This window comes from Solea senegalensis, linkage group LG8 (assembly GCF_019176455.1).
Source record: "Solea senegalensis isolate Sse05_10M linkage group LG8, IFAPA_SoseM_1, whole genome shotgun sequence".
NCBI classification, from domain to species: Eukaryota; Metazoa; Chordata; class Actinopteri; order Pleuronectiformes; family Soleidae; genus Solea; species Solea senegalensis.
The window spans coordinates 5,719,191-5,741,867 of record NC_058028.1 but is presented as its reverse complement, the minus strand read 5'-3'; the positions used below and the strand labels follow the sequence as shown (position 1 = coordinate 5,741,867).

Below are 22,677 nucleotides of genomic sequence, written 5' to 3'. Positions count from 1 at the left end.
TTTATTAACAATTGTAAATACAACAACGCTGTTATTGCTCGGGGATATAAAAATAAGGATTACAAAATCTACAAAAAAGAAAAATACAGATAAATTAGAAGAATACACAATAATATATATACATACATATATACATATATGTATGTATATGTATATCTATATATATATATATATATATATATATATATATATATATATATATATATATGTATATATATATATGTATATATATATATATATATATAATCATCAGTGTTAAATTGTTTCTTCTCTTCATTTCATGCAGCGGAACCTTGTGTCGTTCCTGCTCAGTAAATCGCCCGGACGTTGATTTCTGACGGACCAAAACATCTTCGAGGGCAGTTGACGTGGAAGTATTTGTTTGTGTTCGTGAACGATGGCGGATCTTAAAGTAGAGATTCCCGCTGACAGCTCCATTCAGAATCCGCCAAATAATCCGCTATCAAGGAAACTGAACAAAATCCTGGAGACGAGGCTCGACAATGACAAGGTAAAACTGGAAGAGGTTTAGCTACCGGCTAGCCTGCTAGCTAACCTCTGAGCTAACTGCGTTCAGAATGAAGAAAACATGATTTCAGAAATATTTTCAACAAAATATTTAGATATTTATGTGTTGTTATGTGTGTAACAGGTTGCTGTATTCAATTATTATGTACAGCATGGACGCTGATGTTTAGTCTTATTTGTAGCATCCGTAGGAGCAGTTTACACTGCTAACACACACAGTTTACACTGCTAACACACAGATATAGTTTGAATTCGATGTATCTCATTAGAAATATCGACAGCAGGGCTTCTTCTTCTTCTTCCACAGTGGATCATCTGCCTCCATCTCCAACTGTCCTCAATGTCCTCCTTTACAACATCCATGAACCTTTTACTGTGGTCTTCCTCTTTTCCTCCTACCCGACAGCTCCATCTTCAACATCCTTTGAGCAATATAATCACTATCCCTCCTCTGCACCCAAACAAACCATCTCAGCCCTGCTTCTCTGTCACTTTATAACCAAACCATTCAACCTGAGCTGCCCCTCGAATATACTCATTAATGTTTGACAGTTAAAATAAATTAAAATGATGTAGCTGAGATTGGCACAGCACCCCCCGTGACCCTCTGGTGGAGGATAAAGCGGTTAGATGATGACTGACTGACTGACTGAACTATTTAATTTACCACACAATAATTTAAATACATTCCATATATCGACTGCCTCCCTGGTGTTGTCCAAGCCTGGTTACGTTCACTTTCACTTGGGCTGAGTTAAGGTTAGCATTTGTCTCTACGGCCTTGTTCAAACTGCCAAAAAGAAATGACATTCGTTTTTAATGATTGTTTTTTTTATATTCTTGACAGAAAAAAATCACATCTGATTCAAAACACAGATGGAGGTGTTTTCAAAACAGGTTTCTGCATATGCGTCTCAATTTGGACACGCCTGCTACAATACTGATAAGAATTCACTCTGAGTTTTCCTTGTTTTACAGGGTTGTCCCATGAATTCACATAATTATCTTTCCTGCATTTGTATTGATATACAAATTGTATAAAGTGCTGTGTACATAGGTGTGGAGCAAGCTCTAAATAAAGAACATTTGACATTGTCATAACACAGAGTAAAACAACTGTTCAATTCAAACATGTCCTGTATGTGTTTTCAGGAGATGCTGGAGGCTCTGAAGGCGCTGTCTGTCTTCTTCACTGAAAACAGTTTGCGCACCAGGAGAAATCTTCGCGGTGACATAGAGAGACGAAGCCTGTCAATCAATGAGGAGTTTGCACGACTTTTTAAAGAAGTAAAAGAGGTGAGGTGTAGCATTCAGAAAATACTTTTTTGCCTGTTAATGTCATATTGAGGAAGGGATGTTTATATTATATCTTTCATGGTCCTGGCATTTCAAAAAAATGACATCAATGAAATGTTTACAGCTCCTAAGTTACAGGCAACTAATAGTGGGCTTTACAAATATTAAAATGTCATTTTAGACACCATGTAGTTTAGTGAGAAATGACACGGTGTGTAGGATTTCTTTGAAATCATAAGGAAGTGGTTTGTCTGTATTGAGAACTGTATTGAAAAACCTATTTTAAGGAGGACGCTTCTCAATGTTTGTTGGCAGCATTAGACTAATGTACCACATTCTGTCGTTACAATGTCCAGATATCGCTATGGCCTTTTTTGATATACAGAGATGTAACTGTAGGTTTTCCTCACTGGTGCCTTAACATTTCACGTTTCCCACAGGAGCTTGAAGGTGTTAATGAGGACGTCCAGGCCATGAGCACATGTTGTGAGGAAATGACAAACAGATTAAAGGTACAGCAAAAGTCTTCTTATATCTTTTTATCACTTTTCCTTTACATGGAATCATTTTACAAAGCTAATCAGAGTTTTCATATAAGTAACTGAAGGTAGCATTCTGCTGTCGTCGTAGAATTGGTATGTTTGGTACAGTTCAGTTTGATACACCACACAATTATTTGCATTTCCACATATACATTTTGAAAACTGTATCAAAGTAATCAACTTTGTGTTTTGGGTACCAAGCACAGTGTTCTGGCTCCGGAGTTAGGGGAAAATTGTTTTTCCATGCAACCTTCTCTCAAAAGAAGCTTGTATTCTTTTTGTGATAAACAACCCAAAAGCAAGAAGACAGAACCCGGGAATACTGTGTGTCCTCAATTGTTGCTCTTTGTTTACTATGTCGTATTCTTGTAAGATTTATTGGCGAGCTACACGGTGTCGAGCTGGTATGATGTTCAATTTATGTAGCTTTCACATATCACATAAATAGCTTATGTAACTTATGAATCTGGCACACACATTCAGTGGCTGTACTGTTCCCAACTGCACTGTGCCTGGTGGAAACGAGGCTTATGATGTTAATGACTTCATGCAAATGATAAATTAAATGTTTCTTAAAAGTATGATGTTTGCAAGCCATCCTAAAAGAAGTAACTTTTCTCCTACAGGCTGCAAAGGAGCAAACACAAGATCTCATTGTGAAAACCAACAAGCTGCAGGGAGAAAAGTGAGTAAAATCGTATGTGTACATGTCTGTGAAAACAAAGCAAATTACTTCTGACTCCTTTAACATTAAAATAATTACTTTTCATTGAATGTGCTGAGATCAGATACTCACAATGACTAGAACATTTACATATTAACCAGTTTGTGTATTTTGATTGTTATAATTAAACTAAAATAATGTTTTAGAAATGTTCAATTATCATTTTTTAGTCAAACCCAGTAATGTACAACGATGTTCCTTCATTTGATTAAATACTTTACCAATTACCAATACTTGTGTGGAGTCTGGAAACTCACAATCAGAAGTTTCTAGCACACATTTCTCTGTGGCTGTAACTAAATTGTCACCAAATTGTTCAAGAAGATCACTTTAAACCTCTAAACTGGCATTTCAATATGTACGGGAGACACAAAAACAGAATTATCAGCAGAAAGTTCAAATTTACGACCTCCCCTTATCTGTTCCAAAACTACAAGTCATTTTGGAAGCCTATAAATACGTCACTGATATGTATCTCCATCCAGTCCAAAGCCAGACACCGTCATTTCCCTGCCGTCATTGTCTCATTTCCACAGAGAAATTACACCCTTTTGTCTTTTCAGGCAAGTTCCAGAGACAAATATCACTTTACTCAAAGCACAAGATAAGCTTTTATTATGCGGATGCTGTTCACAAAGTGAGGCCTGGTTGAGCATGTAATCACTTCCTTGTTTGCATGAGGACATTTTTCCATTTCATTAGAACCAATGCATTAAATTAAAAATAACATACTGATCATTTAAAATATTTCACTAATACAGATGTAAATCTGCCAAATTAAAACACATCTGATGAAACATCTTCTCCTCCCTGTCAGATGTTGGAAAAAAAATTGGTGCAGGGAAGGAGGAGCTCTTTAATTTTGATGAGGAATGATCAATGATTCATGCGACTGATGATTATATCTCTTGCACTCGTCTATATCAGGAGGGCAGCAATCATCTCTAATGTTTTATTTGTCATGTGGTTTGATGTTTGATGACCTTCGCTGCGCGTCAAGGTAGTTCCTGTTGACTCTGCGCGATTACCGTGATCTCACCGAGGCCACGCTATTACAACAGGAGAACAGCCCATCTGTGTGTTTTTACACTTGAGTGTGTTTTGAAATTTGCTGACAACACACTTTCAGAGCCATGAGATATGCAGATTCAACGGCTCTACAGCACCATGACACAAAGTCGTGAGGAGAGGGGGTGTCCCTGCATTTTGGGTACTCACTTATTCAAGACTCATGAAATCCTGATGGATGATGTTGTTTTTTTTCCTTCCTTTTTTGTTTGACAGCTTGTCACTAAAATTAAAATAGGTGTCATCAGTCTACGACATCGGCTGGCAGAGTGTTGACAGGGAAGTGGGGAAAAAAATGAAACACCCACCCTGTTTCGCTGATAGCTGGGGGTTGGGGGATGTTGGGGTGGGGCTCATTACTAGCGTTTGTGGCGGCCGTGACCTGAGTGCTTAGTGACCTTGCAAGCGGACACGGAGGCAGCCACACGGACAAAGATAATGTAGATTTCTGGCAAAAGACACTGCTGACAGCTGTGATGTACCGCAGCAATTCCATGCTCTGCTGGCACAGCTTCAGGACCTCCTAACAAAAGGGTGACTTGGGAGGGGAGGGAAAGGTTTTGAATCAGAGAGTGGTGAAAGACACCGATGGGGGTAAATCTATCAGTGCACACTTGCAGGCGATGAATTAATAAAAGTCACATCGCTTTGTGCAGGGGTTTGTTTAAAAGTGGTCAGAGCTGTGACACGAACGTCCTTCTCACTGTCCGCCCTGCCGCGCCGTTGTCTCTTCGTAGTGGTCCGTGGGGACTTGCTGTCCGTCTGTGTGACATTTTCACTTGCAGTATCACACTGACCCCACAGCCAGATGGGACAGTGGCTGCATGCTGGGGTTTGTCTATGAGCTGCCAGTTTGCACTTAAGACGTCCTCCACACCAAGACCTTATCAAGACGGAAACAGAACTTTCCCAGGACAATCTTTTTCTATCTGCAAATACAGCACTTTCTTTGTCTTGATGACAACGCAACGCTGGTTTACGCTACAGTTGTGCCATTCACTCACACTTTCATACAGTGCATGTATGTGCAGCACTTTTGCTGTCACACGTCTCTCATATGCAAAGCCGTCAGGTGCGATGTGTGGTTAGATGCACTGGCATCTCGACTAGCGGAGCTGGGAATGGAACCGACAACCTTCCAGTTGAAAGACAACTTGCTTTTTAAGAAATGTCTTCATACTCATCAACCCCAGGTGGCTCTAAACCCTGTAGTATATATGCCAGGCCCATATGTGGCACTGTGATGCTGCCACAGAAAAACAGAGAATGACCATAAAGCTTACGTACTGTCTACAAACTCTAAACACAAGAAAAGAAGAAAGCAATAACAACAGGCTATGACATCACCGTTGTCCCGTTTGTGGCAATATTTTCAAACAACAATAAAATACAATATTTTTGAATGATTAAATTGAAATTTTTTTCACTTCTTAAAAAGTGTTGTTTGAATCTATTGACACAAACCTAATTCCATATTTCTCAAAGCTGTGTTGAAAAAAAATGCAATGGCGGTGTTCACTCAGGGTTAAAATAGCATTTTTGGTCAGTTCTGTGTGGATAAAAAACCCCAATACAAAACCCATTGTGTTCTCAGTTAGGTCTATTTCAGGTCACTGTCCTCTGCAGTTGTGCGGCTGTTGACACTTACAGCATAATCTCAGAGTTTATACTGATAGAGCAGCTCTAAGAGTCAATTTCAAGGCTGTGCAGATGCTCCTGATGAGTATTTACCCGTCAGAGCAGACCTGACATGTACTGTTTGCTACGTTACCTGCCAGCGGTAGTATCATTATCAACTTTAATGAAACTGAAGGGAACAGCAGATTGCTCACATTGTGCAGAAGCAGGAAGCTGAAGAGGGCGAGCCAGTCGGAGTGGACGAGCTGTGTTTGTCCTCCGGCTTTCAGACACGCTGTTCTTTTGTCCGGGGGTTCGCTGTTGTCATCGAGACAACTAAGTAGGTGTTGTGTGTTGTTCCACAGTGAAACGTAATGCTACCCACCTGTCCCCGCACTGTGTCACCTTTGCAGTCGCGTGACATGTTATTATCATGCTGAACAAGTCGAGACGAATCGCAGAACACATGTCTCTTTGACCCTCGTGTGCAGCTTGAACTGTTCGTTTCTCCGGTGATTGGCCGCATGCCAAAGTGCAATGTAGAGAAGTTTTGTAACAAAGATTTACATTTTGCTTTTGGCGTGTGGCATGCAGCTACACATCCCCCACCCCAGTAATTTCCTGTAGCATATGATGAATGATCAGACACGGAAAAAAAAAAAAAATGCTGCGTTTCATTCAAGCTACCTTTCACTCAAAGGAAATGTTCTCTGTATGATTTCTGTGTAGGTCATTAACAAATCAAAAGCTCTCGAAAAGCCCTTGAGAGGACGACCGAGGACGTCAAAGGGCTGACAAGCGATGTAAATGAACACTTGAGTGTTATTAGCACTCGGCTGGCTGTTAATGAGGGGTACGGCTGTGAGCTTGCCTTTGTTGTCATGTGATGTGACTGGCTGCGGCCGCACTCTGTGATCAGCGGCGTGTGGATAACGGGTTTGCGAGTGCCAAATTTTCACCCACTTCTTTCAAACGGCCTCTAATAGATTTTAGTGGATGGTCGACTCGGATTGTTTACATCTTATAAGCAGGGAAGACTCTTCCGACAGAGCTGCGTGATTATCAGTCATATTCACTAGAGTAGTCACCCACTGATTTAAGAGAATACAGTTCTCGGCCACACTTGCATTGGCTTCACTTTCCGGACCAGAAAAATCCATTCATTATTTATAAGGCGGCTGCATTCATACTACTCGGATTTTGTTTTAAAACGCATAAATTCTCTCCGACATACGCCTGCTTGTCAAAACAACCTTGGAAGATTTAGAGCTCTGAAATGGATACGTTAGAAAATCACAGGTGACTCCACTTGAGTTAAAAAGAAAAACAAAACAGACACCTTTGGACAGATTCACTTCCTGACTCTTATCAGCCGTGACTCAACTATCAGCTGTGAATGAAAAGCGGCTGTTAACACTTTCAGTTTCAGATTCACCTCATTCAAAAAAATCCCTGCTCTTTCTTTCCTTCACTGTTGTTTCTTGGCAGTCGTATTTTCTTCTTTTTAGATCTCCAAAACATGGCATTGTTTCAAGAAATGTCTTTATACACACAAACCGCACAGAATGACTCTTAACACTGTAGTTGATAAGAACTCACAACACACGAAGAAGACGGCGACGACAGAGGGCAAGAGGTGGGATTTGTCAACTTTTTTCCCAAAGTTGTGTATTGGTTGTATACACAAAGATGCATGGGTGACATGTTTTCAGTCAAGAATAGCATTTTAGGGCTCCCAAAATGCTGGTTCCACAAGGATAAAACGCTGATCCAAAACAAAACTGCAAAACGGCAGATTCTCCCTAAACTCATTCTTCTGTTCATTCTTCTGTTTACAGCAGCAACTGGTCATGTAATGACTGTGCAACATTACATGGCCCTCGACTTATGTAACTGGACATTCTTCAAGACAAGTTTTCATCATTGAGTTCATTTTCCTTTCAACCGCTCCCCCCGTGTCTCCGCCGCTCGCTTCTACATCGTGACGCTGCCGCACTCCTTTGAGCACGTTGCCTCTCTCTGGTATTCAGTAATTGTAGTCTGGAAAAGAATGTGTCATGTCCTGACAGTGCTGGAGACAACACTCATCATTCCCTCGCTCTCCTTTGCCCAGCTCCAACACGCCTCCCTTTTTTTTTTCTTCTCACAGGCCTGTCTCTCTGTTGTGATCTACATCTCGTTAGATCAGGTCTGTCATTCTTGGCCGACGCATGAAAAACCTTTTGCAAAGGTTGCCATGTGAGTTTCGGTATGTTTTCTCTGCCGGCGTCTGAAGTTCAACATGTCCACTAAAGGACAGATGAATCAATATCAAGACTGGGGATGACTGCTGCTTCAAAATTAAACTTGCGAAGCCATTCTTCTGACACAGGATGCTGAGTAAATTATGTAGCTGCGAGTCGGGAGGTTTAAATCATTTCAGAAGTTTCTCTTACAAACACTTAAGTTGCATCACTGCAGTCTCGTAAACCCAGTGACCACAGCTCAGTTTGAGGCCACCAGCTGTCGGCGTCTATAGTTTTAAATGCTTCATGAATGACATTCCAAGATACGGTATGTTAAATGTTACCGATAAGGTAAGGTTTATGAAGCTTTTAAGCCTATTAGGAGCCACGGGTGTCCAATCAAATTTATGTCCCGTCAAATTGGTACGTGGGACCCTTTTGTCCACGGTTGCTGTGTTGTGCATGCGTGTTCCTCCTCCCCGCCTTTCATTTCTCCGCAGCCTTAAATGACGAAATTCCTCAACTTGAACTCCATTGAACCAATGATCCGGTGAGACTTTTGTAAAAAGTTTGCTGCATTGATTTGCATATTAGTGATAAAATCTCCCTTTCTTGAGACAACTGTGTCTCCTCTCCCTCCAGCTTCACAGGATCTGTATTCGTTCTCATGCCGGTATGAATAGATGCTTGTTTCGAATGGAAGTAGATTCTCCCATTCATGCATCCCTGGGTTTAATTAATGGCCTCATTAGTGTAGCTTGTTAATAATATATCATTGTAATAGTGTTGACACATCAGGTATGTGAATGGCCGCTTGTTTTAATTCATTGTCTCTCAACAGCATGATGTTTTCCTGCTATTGAGAGCGTGTATGAGGGAATTTACCAGGCAATTTTCAGTGTTCCCTCCTTTGTGGGATTTGATTTACATCTAATCTGTTCGCATACCTTCATGGTTTGGCGATGACAGGTACTTGAGTCATTTGTTTCCGAAAAACACTTTTTTTTAATAGGTGAAATGTCCTTGACGTCCTGAACACGGTCAATTGAACATACGCACGGTGACTTCCTGGTTTTCCAGTAAGCAAGCCTTAATATTTCTTGTTAAGATGCCGAGATTCTGTAATTGTGCACAGAGGGATGCAACAGTTCTCCCTCGGGACTCTGAAATTCAAATGCCTCTTTCATTATAGGCCACGTTTAATCCCTCAGGGCTAACTACTAACTAATCTGTATCGGACACTGAATAGCTACATTTCCCCTTAACAACAATTGACTAGAAGTTAAGGAGCTGGCTTATATTTGAAGTGCTGCTCCAAGTCAGTTGTTTTATTTTGACTGCACTGAATGACTGTCGGCAAGAAAGTTGGCAGAGAACGTGCCGCCAAACGTCACTCTTCTTCTACTGACAACAACTACCTGTGTTGTGGTGGAGCTTGAATTAAAAGGGCACCATTAGGGCGTGGAATGTATTGACATACTGTGGTATGTGATTGGAGTGGAGTTGAGGAATTTTGACCGGAGTGCGTAGAAAACGAAACGGCAATAAAAGAATCCATCCATCTTCTACCGCTTTATCCTCCACATGAGGGTCGTGGCTAGCGCTGTGCCAATCTCAGCTGACATAGGTCGATAGAGACATAGAGACAAACAACAATCCACTCTCACGCTCACATCTACGGTCAGATTAGAGTGTCCAATTTGTCTAATCCCCAAATCTGCATGTTTTTGGACTGTGGGAGGAAACCGGTGAACCCAGAGAAAACCCACACACACACGGGAGAATATGCAAACTCCATACAGGAAGTTCAAAACGCGTCGGCTACAATATAATAGTAATAAATAAATAAAATAATATTAAGTCACCTTATCTTAGTCCATCTAATGTCACTATACCAGTGTGTGAAGTATATGTGAGGAAGAGGAGGTTATTTTATTGGGAATAAATCTGCCTCCTGTGAAAAGTCTGTAGCTGATTTTGCTCGACGTAGTTACACCTCTGTAGTTTAACGTTGGTGATAATGGTGTTACTTCGACAGTATTTTCTCTGGTAGTACTCTGAGTGGTACTTGTCGTATTTTTACGTAGATGTATTACTATTGTCACTCCTTACAAATGAAATGCCTTTGCCAAATTCTTGTGATGAAGTCATTTTTTTAAAAAAGGTATGCTGTTCAAAACCCCTCAGGGCTGAGATACAGTACAGCCAGGCTCCCTGCCTCTTTTCTTTTTGTGTGTGTTGCAACAAAATTTTACTTTACTTTACGAAACTCAAAGACTCCCCAAGGTCCTGAGTGTGAGCGGCTCAGTGAGTTGTGCAGAGAAACACTAAATCATAGAACCCTCCAGCAGATTTACAACCCTTTACTTTCAGCCGACCAAGCACTGGTAATGGCTGAATGAGAGACAATGGTCAGATAATGTCGGGTTCTTCTCCTCCAACCAAAACAAGCTGGTGATTTACTGATCTTGCCGTGCCTTCACGTAGAAGGAGGGAATGTAGATGAGGTGGTTCGCACGGAGAGATGGGGACAGAGGGAGGACTCGCTGTTGTTCTGCTATCCCATGACAGAGTTCCCTGTCTGACTGAGGCGGTTGCCATGGCCACAATTGTGTGGTGACATTAATAGTGACACTGATAGAGATCACTCAGCTGTTATTGAGAGTGACAAAAGCCGCAGTATCCGGCTCTGTATTCTCTTTGTTTCTCTCGTTTCCCCCTCTCTCTCTCTCTCTCTCTCTCTCCTTCCCTCTCTCTCTCTCTCTCTCTCTCTCTCTCTGTACTTCATGCTGCACATGATATCTCCACTCAACCCTGTCCCACCCTGTTGTCAGTCACTCCCAGTTCCCTCTGAGCCACCCACCGGGGGCGGCATGTGAGGAGCATGACTGCCATCTGCTGTAGGACTGTGGACAGCACATCTTGTTGACAACATGCTTTGTTTTTTGAAGTTAGGACAGGAACCATCCATTATCTGTACCGCTTATCCTTTGATGGTCACGAGTGGAGCTGGAGCCAGCTGACATTTGGCACAAGCCAAAGTACACCCTGGACATGTTTACCAGCCTGTTATCAAAGAGCTAATATACACGGATAAACAACTGTTCACTCTCACATTCACACCTACAGTTACAGTCTTGATTAGGGCTGCAACGATTATTCATTGATGACTAAAGTATTATATTCAAGTTTTAAGAATTTCCAGCTTCTTAAACGTGAATATTTTCTGGTTTCTTTGCACCACATAACAAAAGAAATCATACTCAATAATTTTGGTTTGTGGAGAAAACAAGTAATTGAGAAGATTATAATTTCCAGGTTTGGTAAACACTAATCAACGTTTTTCATAATGTTCTGGTATTTTATGGACAAAAACAAATAGTTGATTAATCGATAAAATAATGAATTTTTTGGTAACATTCATATAGAAAGTAAATCTAATTACAGTGAGATTATTTAACACAATTATGCCAATAGCCACCACAAGGAAAAACCAAGAAAATCCGAAAAGTAAAGAAAATACATAACATTACACTTAGAATTATTGTACTAGTCTTTCAATTTGCATTGCAAGCTGTAATTATTTTTTACATTTTAGACTTTTTTGAAACCCAAAAGAGTAACTTTACTTCCAAAACTGACACACAACTGTATTTAAAGGAATGCTTTACAGGTTTGCATTTAGTTGAGAAATCTCTTCATTCTTTTCTTTGCTACGCACCCACCAGTGACACTTGGTCCTGTTAGCTTAACTGTTAGCAAAGATGGCGGACACATACGAGTGGGTCTAAAAAGTGCGGAATTAGCGTTGCAGTTTCAAGGCTCGGACCAAGGCTTGGACCAAGTGTCACTGGTGGGCACGTAACAAAAAAAGAAGATATTTCTCGACTCTCTCAACTGAGGTTGGGAAGCCTATTCTAATATGCCGACACAGTATGACATATAAGGCGTTACAAGTGAACAATACAATATCCTGAGGTAGTTTTTATTCAATAAATCTGTTTTATAAAGAAAAGCAATAGTTAATCGACAGATTCAGCCCTAGTCTTAATTAATATAATATCATGTGCGTCTATATGGTCTGTGGAACCACGCAGACATGGGTCGAACCTGCAAACTTCACAGAGAAAGGGATATGAACCCTCGATGGCATGAATCAATGCACCACTGTGCAGCCGTTTTATTCCATTTTTCAACACTGACAGAGTGTTAATATTATTTGCACAGTTTGGGGAAAAGACAAGGGAATAACAAGACAGTGATATAAAACTGAGGGATGAAAGACTGAAGGAAAAGAAAATGTGACAATAAAGACTTGTGACAGTAAAGTCCATTAGGGCCTTGAAGAGGTACAAATCATCGTGACAGCATAGCTGGCAAAAAATATTTCAGGGAGAAAACAATGCATTTTATGAAACAAAGATACTAAAGGGGGAACAATGACAAGCAACATGACAACAATGTGTATCTCTGTTCCCCTCAGTCACCGCCTGGAGGTGAGAGCTCAGGTTGCTCAGGCTTTTCTTGCCAAGTTCCAGTTATCTCATGAGGAGATGGCCACACTGCGAGGAGCTCGGGATGCTCCTGTTACTGAGGTAATTCTATCATAATATACACTTGTTTGCATTCATGAAATCATGTTCATCACCCCATTCCCACATTTAGATTTTTAGAACATGCTTTGCAGGCCATTCTAACATTCTGAGCACATTCATATCATGTATAATGTCTGTAATGTGACTCCTTTGGTTGAGATGACAACAATTTTTACTCACAACTGATTTGAGTCAAAACAAATCTTCATCTTTAATGTATTACATATATTGGTGTTTCATTTTATTAACACACTGTCACACAGATGTGTATATAATTCTTATTCTTCTCTTTTATTACTCTAGTTTTTGTATAGTTATATGTAAATCCATTACAGCTTGAATATTCAGCCGAATCTACAAATCCTTTAGCCCTACTACTAATCATGGTAAAAGCAATTAACTTAAAAAATATGTGTATATATTTATATGAAAACATAATTTGACAAATCTGACTTCATGCTGTATGTATTCATGCTGTTTTAATTTTTACATGTGACCTTCCGTAGTATAACAAAAAACATATGATTTACACCGTGACAGCAACAGCAAATAAGGCTGATCATTTGTTTTATATAAAATTACACAGGACAAACAGGGGGATAGAAATCTATATATACATACACACAAACATATATATCTTTATATACATGTACATTAACCTGTGTATACTTGTGCTGTCCTGCTTTTTTTCAGGAGTTCTTCAAAGCTCTGAACCGAGTGAAACACATCCACGAAGATGTGAAAATCCTGCTGCGAACCAATCAGCAAACTGCAGGGTATGATTCACAGTCTGTCTGCATTCCACCTGCAATGATGATTTGTGATATTCATCACATTTATTAAGAAGCAGAAAAGTGTTAATAGTTAATTCGAGCAGGTCTTTCAGAGTCTTTAATGTGAGGTCTTGGTTTGTTGTGTGTGTTGGCTCCAGGTTAGAGATCATGGAGCAGATGGCGGTGTTACAGGAGACATCGTATGAGCAGCTCTACCGCTGGGCCCAGAGTGAGTACAATACACGGAGTTAATGCCACATGTACACTGAGGGATAAAGCTGACTTACTGTGACCCTCTTTGAACAAGGTCTCCAAGCTCAGCCTGGGTGTTGTGTTTTCAAACACGATAAATCCAGTCCTTCTGCTTTAGTTTACTTACATTTGTCTCTGAAAAGGTTTTTTTGTGGGTGAGTTGTTGGATGCTGGTTTATTTTTTAATTGGCTATAGCAAATAACAAGTGCAGTCACCCTTTCAAGTGACCGTAAATATCCAATAATAGCATGTATACGGGTCGTTTGAGAATACATGTGACTCATAACCTCTGACTGAGGTTTTTTCAAAGGACCGTAAGAAACCCAACAGTGTTTTTTTTGTCATTGAAAATTAAAAATGGAAATATACGATTTATAACCTCATTTGTGCAATTAGAGAATAACTAAACACATCGAATCAACTAAATTATAAGTCGCTCCACATAAATTATAACTTGTTTGTTGTGGTGTGAATTCACCAAACGAATAAAGGTCACAATTTTGGTAAATTCAAACGGTTGATAGAAGGAAGTCTGTGTGTTATAAAAGTCTATTTTTGTCAGGAATAAGTAGATTTAAAATACAATATTACTTTACTGCATATTGTTTGAGGAGGACCGGCTCATGTCCAGCAAGGCTGGAGTGCGTTGACCCATTTTTTCCACAGCCTGGAAGATTTGCCCCCGTCAGTCTGTTGATAGTTTCTTTTGTATATGAATCACACGCAAACTAAGTGACTTCTTTGTTGCAGCGCATTGGAAACTATGATTGGGAAATGTTCTTGGTTCTTGTGATTTATGTCTTGTCAACACAGTTGCCATAGTTAGCGACATTTGGCAACAACACACCATGTGGCTTCAAAGTCACCAGATATGTCACTTTAGATGGATGAGACTCCTGTAGACATTTAAAGTCCCGCTAAAGCTGTAGGGATTCCCCTCTTTACACATGAGGGCCACATGAAAACAAAAATGTAAACACAATAAATATATAAAAAAATATAAAACAGCCTGAATTCTGAGATTAGTCAGAATTCTGAGTCACTTTTTTCCCCTCAGAATTCTGTTTTTGTTTTTGTTTTTTAAATTTTGTTTCGAAATCTCAATGACGCATCTGAGCCGTAGTTGGAACAGAACCCTTCTTCAAACACAGTACTGATATATAACCCTTACCTGTTCACTCTTTAGCAACTGCACCTGCTCCTTCACTACTGCCTTTGGTTTGCTTGCAAGCTTAGATGTTTTTTGTCCCTGAACGTGTTTGATTTTGATGCAAAAACACATTAAAAAAGCTCTGCCGCTTTATTTTAAAATTCCCCAAAGATGAGGAAATGAAGAAGAAGAGAAGAAATGGAGACAAAAAAAAGAGCAGACTCCTGCTGTGAGGCTGCAGTACCACTGATGGAGAAAGAGGGAGACAGAGAGCTAAACCATCTGTGTTTGTGAACAAGTCCAATCTAAAGCATGTATGTGTTTCCATGTCTGCTGGAGGAGCTGAACCACAGACACACACACACACACTGACCCACATGTTTTAGTGGGACCAAATTCAATGATTGTTGGTGTTTTCATAATCCACTTGTTTTCACAACCATGTACATTATAGAAGCAACATTTTCACCATTGATAGATAGATAGATAGATAGATAGATAGATAGAAAGTAAACAAACAAACATGTTCAACATTTACAATGACAACACAATTACATTTACATCTCGCCACATGTTTGAAAAGGAGTGGATAAACATGTATGTAATTACCCCATTCCTATTACACACAACTCAATTTATAGACTGCTTTATCCCAATACATTTATACATTTACAGTATTTTTATACAATGTTCTTAATGTTCTCAGTACAACACTGCCCTGGATTAAACTTCTGTTCTTCATTCTTATATTTATTCAAAAATAAATATAAGGATAAAATGTTGCTTCTATACTAGAGCTGCAACTAACGATTATTTTCATACTCGATTAATCGACTAATCTTTTGGTCCATGAAATGTCAGAAAACGTTAAATGTTCATCAGTGTTTGTCAAACATGACTATACTGACGTTCTCAAATGTCTTGTTTTGTCCTCAAACCAAAAGAATTCACTTTTAATGGTTTGTTTGTTATATGGAGCAAAGAAATTAAGAACATATTCACATTTAAGAAGCTGAAACAATCAGAAATCTTGTTTTAATCATGAAAAAAAGCTTCAAACCGGTTAACAGATGTAATGGGAGCGTTTATGAAACAGCAACACTAGTTGAATTTGGTCCCCACTAAAGCATGTAGGTCAGTGTGTGTGTGTGTATTCAGCTCCTCCAGCAGACATGGAAACACATACACACTTTAGTTTGGACCAAAGCAGATGACTGTTGCTTCATGTTTGTTTAACAGGAAGTTATATGCTAGTGTGTTTACATTTATATTCTGTAAAAACACTGTCGGACAACAATGCTAGCAGACTTTGGTCCCCACTAAAGCTTGTAGGTCAGTATGTGTGTGATCACGTCCCCCATTGTCTCAGAGCAGAGAATGTTGCTGAATTCTAAATGATTTAAAACTAAATGTTTTGTTTAATCATTCAAATTTTTAAAAAAGACAATTTTCTGGAGTGTAAACGACTCAAAAAAGAGACTTTACAGGGATTTAAAACTAACTGTATGTCCACCTTGTTGTCTTTCTCTCCACATAGATGAATGCAGGGGACTGACCCAGGAGACGTGTGATATCAGCCCTGTGCTGAGTCAAGCCATGGGCGCCTTACAGGACCGGCCTGTCCTTTACAAGTAACTTATAAACACACTCATGCCATCAGATCTGTACTTTTTATTTAGCTTTATCACCAATGCTGAAATAATATATTCTGTAGGAGGATTAAGAGGAAGAAATTAGGACCTTTTCCACATGATTTAAAATCCACAGATCAGTTGGATTCAGGATTTTTGTTTTTTTCCCCTATGTCTTCACTGCCTCTAGAAAGTGAGACTGTAAAAAAAAAAACACTACTAGGTGCTACACTTCACCATGAAGTGGCCGTTTTTTAAGCTGTGGGTTTCAGTGGCCACTCGCAGCTGTTCTTCTCAAACAAAGAGAAACAAAGAGGTTCTTGATTGGGGGGAAAAAAAACAAAAAACACAACAGAACAAAAAGCCTAAAGCAACAGGAGACACGTCACCGCTGCCATGCGAGCAACAGAAATTACAGATTCCCAAAAAGAAATCTTTGTCAAAATCTGACATGATCAAACTTCCACTGCTGGTTTCTGCAAATACCGTCTAATGCCTACAACTTTGAAGTGGTGTATTTTGCATTAATTAATGCAGATATATTCAGAGTTCTGTGTTTTGTATAACACCCAACAATAGAAGTGGAATCAACCATGACTTTGTTTTATTAGATATACTTAGCTCACGGATGTTTTTCACCTCCTCTTTCATTGGTTTATTTTGATTATTGCAGAAACATGTGTCACACCTGCTTTGTTTACACAACATGCTGATAAAAAAGCAAGCTAATAACAATACAAATAGTGATTTTAGGTAGATGTCAAGGATATGACAAGCTGCTTACGTTATTTAAATTCTCATTTAACACTTAATTCAATGTGCTTTTTTAGTAATGGACCCTCTTTCTGAGAACATGACATATTCACCGTTATGGACCACTTTGACTTTAAAATCTTTAAGTGTTTTTCTGTATGAAAAAGCACTACTAATACTCACTCACAACACTGCCAGCAAACAGAAAATCAGTATTCAGAGATGGGATAAATGCTTTTAAAAGCATTCAACGGCCGTATCTTTGCAGCTAATCTTATTTTGTAGTGCAGGAACAGAGACGCCACGATTTCCTGTAACTTAAAAAAATATATAAATCCCAATTTTCTCCTTAAAGCGAAACAATCCAATGGAGAATTTTCACACGTTACACCGATATGTGTTTTCTGTTAAAGAAAACCTCCTCCCCCGTGTGCCTGCATTCTCGGAAATGCACCTGTCTTGGTGCCCAGAAAGTGTCCAAGGTCGTTCATTGGCTGGGGATGTTTAGGCTGAGAGAGTGGAGACCAGCAGAATCTTAATTCGTCACTATCTTCGTGTTTAGTCTGTCACAGTTTGCCACTGCCGTGTAATCAAAACAACCTCAAACTCTTTCCTTTTTGGTAAAAAAAAAACAAAAAAAAAACAGTCTGCATTGTTGATGCACAGATTGTCAGCGACTGACCTCACCTCTAACTGCCGTCTTTTCACTCGAGGGTTGGATGTTGAGTGTTTTTTGTTTTTTTTTCTCTTGATTTCTTCAGATACACGCTGGACGAGTTTGGGACTGCGCGCAGGTGTGCGGTGGTTCGGGGCTTCATCGACGCCCTCACCCGGGGCGGGCCTGGAGGAACTCCCCGCCCCATAGAGATGCATTCTCACGATCCACTGAGGTAAACAATCCCACTACCATGTGACACTTTTATCCCTCAAATCCTATTTCGAGATTAAACAAATCTCAGAAAGCATCCATGTAAATATGCCAGAATTTGTACAATTGCTAAATTACATCTGTAGTTCTAAAGTAGCTACAGAGCACATCTCATTAAACAATATTCAACAAATGGAAGCATGTTAATAAATTTAGCAGAGCTATCTCCAATTCACAGTTATGTAATAGATCTTTGTTAAAGAAGACTTAAAAACGTATCTTTTTACTCTAGCCTTCAACTTCCCATTCCTTTTTATTCCACCCTGCGCTGTGTTTTATTGTTGTATTTGCTTTTTAAATTTTATTTTACTTTTATTATGAAGCACTTTGAGCTGTAATCCTTTTATGAATTATTGCGTGTTATAAAAATAAAGTTTTTTATTATTATTATTATAATATATAATAAGCCGAGAGGCCGTGGAGAGTGTGTTTGTTTTGTTTTTGAAGGTTAAATAGTTTGACAGTCCCTGATATGAGCTGGTGACCACCTATATAAACTTTTGTCCGTCATCTTTATCGTTACCGCACAATCAAAGAAGAGTGACGTCCTTTCTTGTTTGCCAAGGCCATTGAGTTTCCTAAAATACTAAGAGAGAGGCAGTAAATGTCACACCAGACCTTTAATACTGACATTTCTTAATTCACCTTTATTTTCGCTGGTGTTGGAGTTCAGTTTGTTTTGTCTGATTTGATTTATTCCTGTATCTGTGTAACAACTATGCATATATCGAAAGATTAATACCGTGTTAAACACAACAGCAAGATGCAATTTTCACAATTAACAAAGAAATTAATTTCTGTCTCTACTTCTGTCCATCCACTGTAATTCCAGGTGTTATTTCTAAACACTGAGGTTCTGTATAAGGTCACAAAACCATTTCTTGGGGTCACACATGTAAATAGTCAGTATTTTTAAGCCTGGACCTGAGCAGAACCTCAAATTGCGCACAGAAAAATCCAATTGAAGTCCTTGGCTTTGTCTAAGTCTAGATGCTACAGGAAATGCAATGTTTGACTCTCAAACAATAAATGAACTAAATGTAATTCCTAACCGTTTCCTACCCTTTTAAGTCCTGGTTCAAGATTGTGTTAAATGTCTATTTTGTTGTGATGTGTCCGAGTGTGTCTGTGTTTCCTCTTGTGCCCGGGAGCCAAATGAGTGATTTTTCTCAGAATGCCAGCCATGAGCGGAACACAACATCACCTCCACTTTATAGGGGAGGCATCAGCAGTTCTGAGAACATCGAGTTCTTTCTCTCTCACACCTCCCTGCGCCCTCACACCCTCGCAAACATACATGTATACACACACAAAGGCTTACACATGATAATTGAAGTTTAATCTCGCCTTTCTCCGCCGTTACATAACACCCAAGAGCTGTTTTGTGTGTGAGGTGAGTGAAATACAATGACTCGATACAGCTGTGGTCAACGTGTGGGCTCACAGTCGTGTGTTTTCTTTTAAATATAGCCTGTTTTTGCACTCTGGTCAGGTATGCTGGAGATATGGTGGCCTGGCTGCACCAAGCCACTGCTTCAGAGAAGGAACATCTAGAAGCTCTCCTCAAACAGGTCACTGTGCAAGGTAACGGTCCTTCGTTCAAGTTACAAATGATGTGAACACACCTACAGTTTTTAAAGCCGCTGCGCTGATGACACCTGTAGCTGCCGGCAGTTTAGTTTTGGATGTGGTGGCAGTAATTCCTTTATTGTCCAGTCTTGCTTTTTACAGTCACAGGACAATCTCCAAAATAAAACCACTGCTTCACTACACAGATTTTGAAGAAGTTATTCATGCATTCATATTCTCCAGACTAGACTACTGTAACTCACTTATCTTTGGTATCAAACAAAAATCACTATCATGGTCTAGTACACAACAGCAAGGCTTCTTACAGGTGTTAAAGGACATTTAAAAGTCACATCATCCAAGTCTTGGATTCTCAGATACAGGCTGTCCCAAAGTCGAGGCTCAAATCCAAAGGAGCCTTTGCCATCAGACCCTTTGACTTTGGAAGGACCTGCGTGAGGAGATGAGGCTCGAATAATCAGTTCTTAAAACTCAATTTTAGATCCTTTATTACCATTAAAGGATTTTATGTGTTGCTGTTGCTCCTCATCTTGGATGGTTTGCATTATGTGAAAGCACTATATATATATGTATGTATATATATATATATATATATATATATATATATATATATATACATATATCTCCAAGCCTTTCAACCAGCATTATCCTCTTCCTTTTGAGATATGATTTCTTGTGCTGGACCCCCAGTAAGTTTTTAGCAGTAGAATCCACTTCTGAAATGTATCATGGGAATTTTCAGCTATATTCCCACCTTTTGCACGTGTCTTGCTTTGCCCTCACAATGCCGCTCTTCCTCTTTGGCTCCTTCAGTCTTGACGTAAAAACAAATAACTTGATTTGTGCAACACTGCTATACTGAGAATTGTAGAGAGAGAGAGTCATGTGGAGCTGATGGGCTTAAATCAGTTGTGTTGGACACATTTGGCAACAGACATTCATTTATTTATATTAAAAGGTTACACACTACAGCTTTAAGGTCACTCACACAGTTTTGGCCATAAATGAAATGCACAAATAACGATAGATTTTCATGCATTCTACAGCATATAGATAAAGTAGGAACCGTGGTTATCTTCCCTACATATTACAATTACAGGCTGTTTCTAGTTTCCTCTTTCTTTGAAAATTCCATCCGTCTTGGTAACATTAGCTTTTTAAAAAAAAAATCTTTTAAACTGGTGCATTTTAAAAAACAGAGCTAAACAAATGTCACATGGACTCACAGGTCTTTGATTATCAGGAACAAACTTTGATGATTCAGTCATCCAGTGAGGTCAGAGATGTTGGGAACAGTCAGACGATGTAAATACCTCTAATTCTAGTACATTTAGTTCTTATGGGCTAATTGGTGTATTTTTAATACTGCACTGTGCTGTTGTTTTCTTTTCTTTTTTTTACCCCTCAAAACAGCTCATGAAATCCCAAGCAGCCTTTGACTCTTGTATATGTATGTACTCGTCTTACATTAGGAGTGGAGGAGGACATGCAGGAGGTGGTTGGACACATCACTGAGGGAGTCTGCAGGCCGCTGAAAGTGAGCGACCAAATTAGTTGAAGAAGCTTTAAGCTACTTAAGCTCTGCTCTGTTTGATGTGTTTTGTGGTCTGTCGGGTTGTTGTTGTCGTTGTTGTGCTCATGTGCTGTGTATCTGTCCTCCAGGTTCGGATAGAACAGGTCATTGTTGCTGAACCAGGGGCTGTCCTCCTTTATAAACTGTCCAACCTGCTTAAGTTTTACCACCACACCATCAGGTAATTCATCACTCACACACACACACACACACACACACATGCACAAGTCAGCTCTCAGTGATCCAATCACAGCCAGGTTTTCACTAAGTCTGACTCTACAGATGTGTCCACTGTCAGTGTGTCTGTGTGCTGTGATCTTTTTTGGCATAAACACAGACCATGTCAGGACCAGTAGTCCTCATGGGGACCAAAACCTGGTCCTAATAAGGCAGAGCCTCTCTACTGAGGCACTGGTTATGTCAAGGGTTAAGATTTGAACTGTGGTTAGGTTAAGTTTAGGGTTAGGCATTAAGTGGTTATGGTCAAAGTTAGAGGCAATGCTGTTTAAATAAATGGAAGTCAATTAGCAATCAGTGTTAATATGTGTTAAGAGTTGGTCTCTAATACTTATAATACAGATTGCATTTGTGCAGCTCAGTAATGTGGACAGTGTCCTCAGACCACCTCCCTATGTGGTTTTTGAGACCGGACCTGGGGACACATTCAGGTCGCATTGGGACTATTTGGAACGTAATGACAGCTTGAGAGTCATATAATGGTTAACTGTCTTGTTGTGGAAAACCTGTGAAAAACGACATTGCAAGATCAAGGTCCCCGAGTCCTCAGAATCAGGAGTTTTTAATATAGCGAGGATAAAGCAGTAGACGATGGATGGGTGTTTTACGATGGTGATGTACCTGTAGGGGAGCATTGTAGAGAAAAGGTCGGCCAGACTTTAAAACCAGGTCTGATCAGGGTCTTTAAGTTTACAGCAGGCGTAATAATCATCGAACAGTCATTTGTCAAGCAAAACTGTAGCTCTATTAATGCTGTTTATTTTTCTCTGTTTATAAGCGAGTTTCAACAGAAACTGTGATGTGTTTTAAATTGTGGAGTGCAAGCTTATATTTGACACTTTTCTAGTGTTTGGATAGCCGTGAAAAATAAATATTTACTGAGTGATTCAGAGCCAGGCCAAACTCAGGTAAGAGATTGTAGGCGGCTACAGTAATCTGGTAAAACTCACCATTTGCTCTGGTAAATTGTCAGTCAGGGCTGAAATAAGCGGAACACACAAGTCAAATTTGGGGAAAACTACTTTAGCAGGATTTAGTCTTGAAGCTTTACACCAGAGCCTTGGTTCTGGTCCAATTATAAATTAGATTGCTGTGGCACCAAGAGTGGATTATGGCAAGTGGATTACCAGGGTAAAAAAAGAGCAGTCTACGTTTTGAGGTAGCTCATCTGTTTTCTGACAGTTTCCACTCTGG

General features: G+C 39.6%; 1 protein-coding gene across 1 annotated transcript in view; it reads left to right on the top strand.

The window, feature by feature from the left end:
* Window positions 1-309: 309 nt before the first annotated feature.
* cog6 (component of oligomeric golgi complex 6) overlaps window positions 310-22,677 on the top strand; it is a 35,146-nt gene continuing 12,778 nt past the window's right edge. Inside the window, exons 1-12 of the mRNA XM_044032093.1 lie at window positions 310-511; window positions 1,681-1,824; window positions 2,265-2,336; window positions 2,993-3,051; window positions 12,484-12,595; window positions 13,289-13,371; window positions 13,527-13,597; window positions 16,309-16,402; window positions 17,917-18,045; window positions 19,576-19,667; window positions 21,146-21,210; window positions 21,336-21,427. Coding sequence (XP_043888028.1) covers window positions 398-511; window positions 1,681-1,824; window positions 2,265-2,336; window positions 2,993-3,051; window positions 12,484-12,595; window positions 13,289-13,371; window positions 13,527-13,597; window positions 16,309-16,402; window positions 17,917-18,045; window positions 19,576-19,667; window positions 21,146-21,210; window positions 21,336-21,427 — 1,127 coding nt within the window. The 5' untranslated portion in view covers window positions 310-397. The remainder of the gene's footprint in view (window positions 512-1,680; window positions 1,825-2,264; window positions 2,337-2,992; window positions 3,052-12,483; window positions 12,596-13,288; window positions 13,372-13,526; window positions 13,598-16,308; window positions 16,403-17,916; window positions 18,046-19,575; window positions 19,668-21,145; window positions 21,211-21,335; window positions 21,428-22,677) is intronic.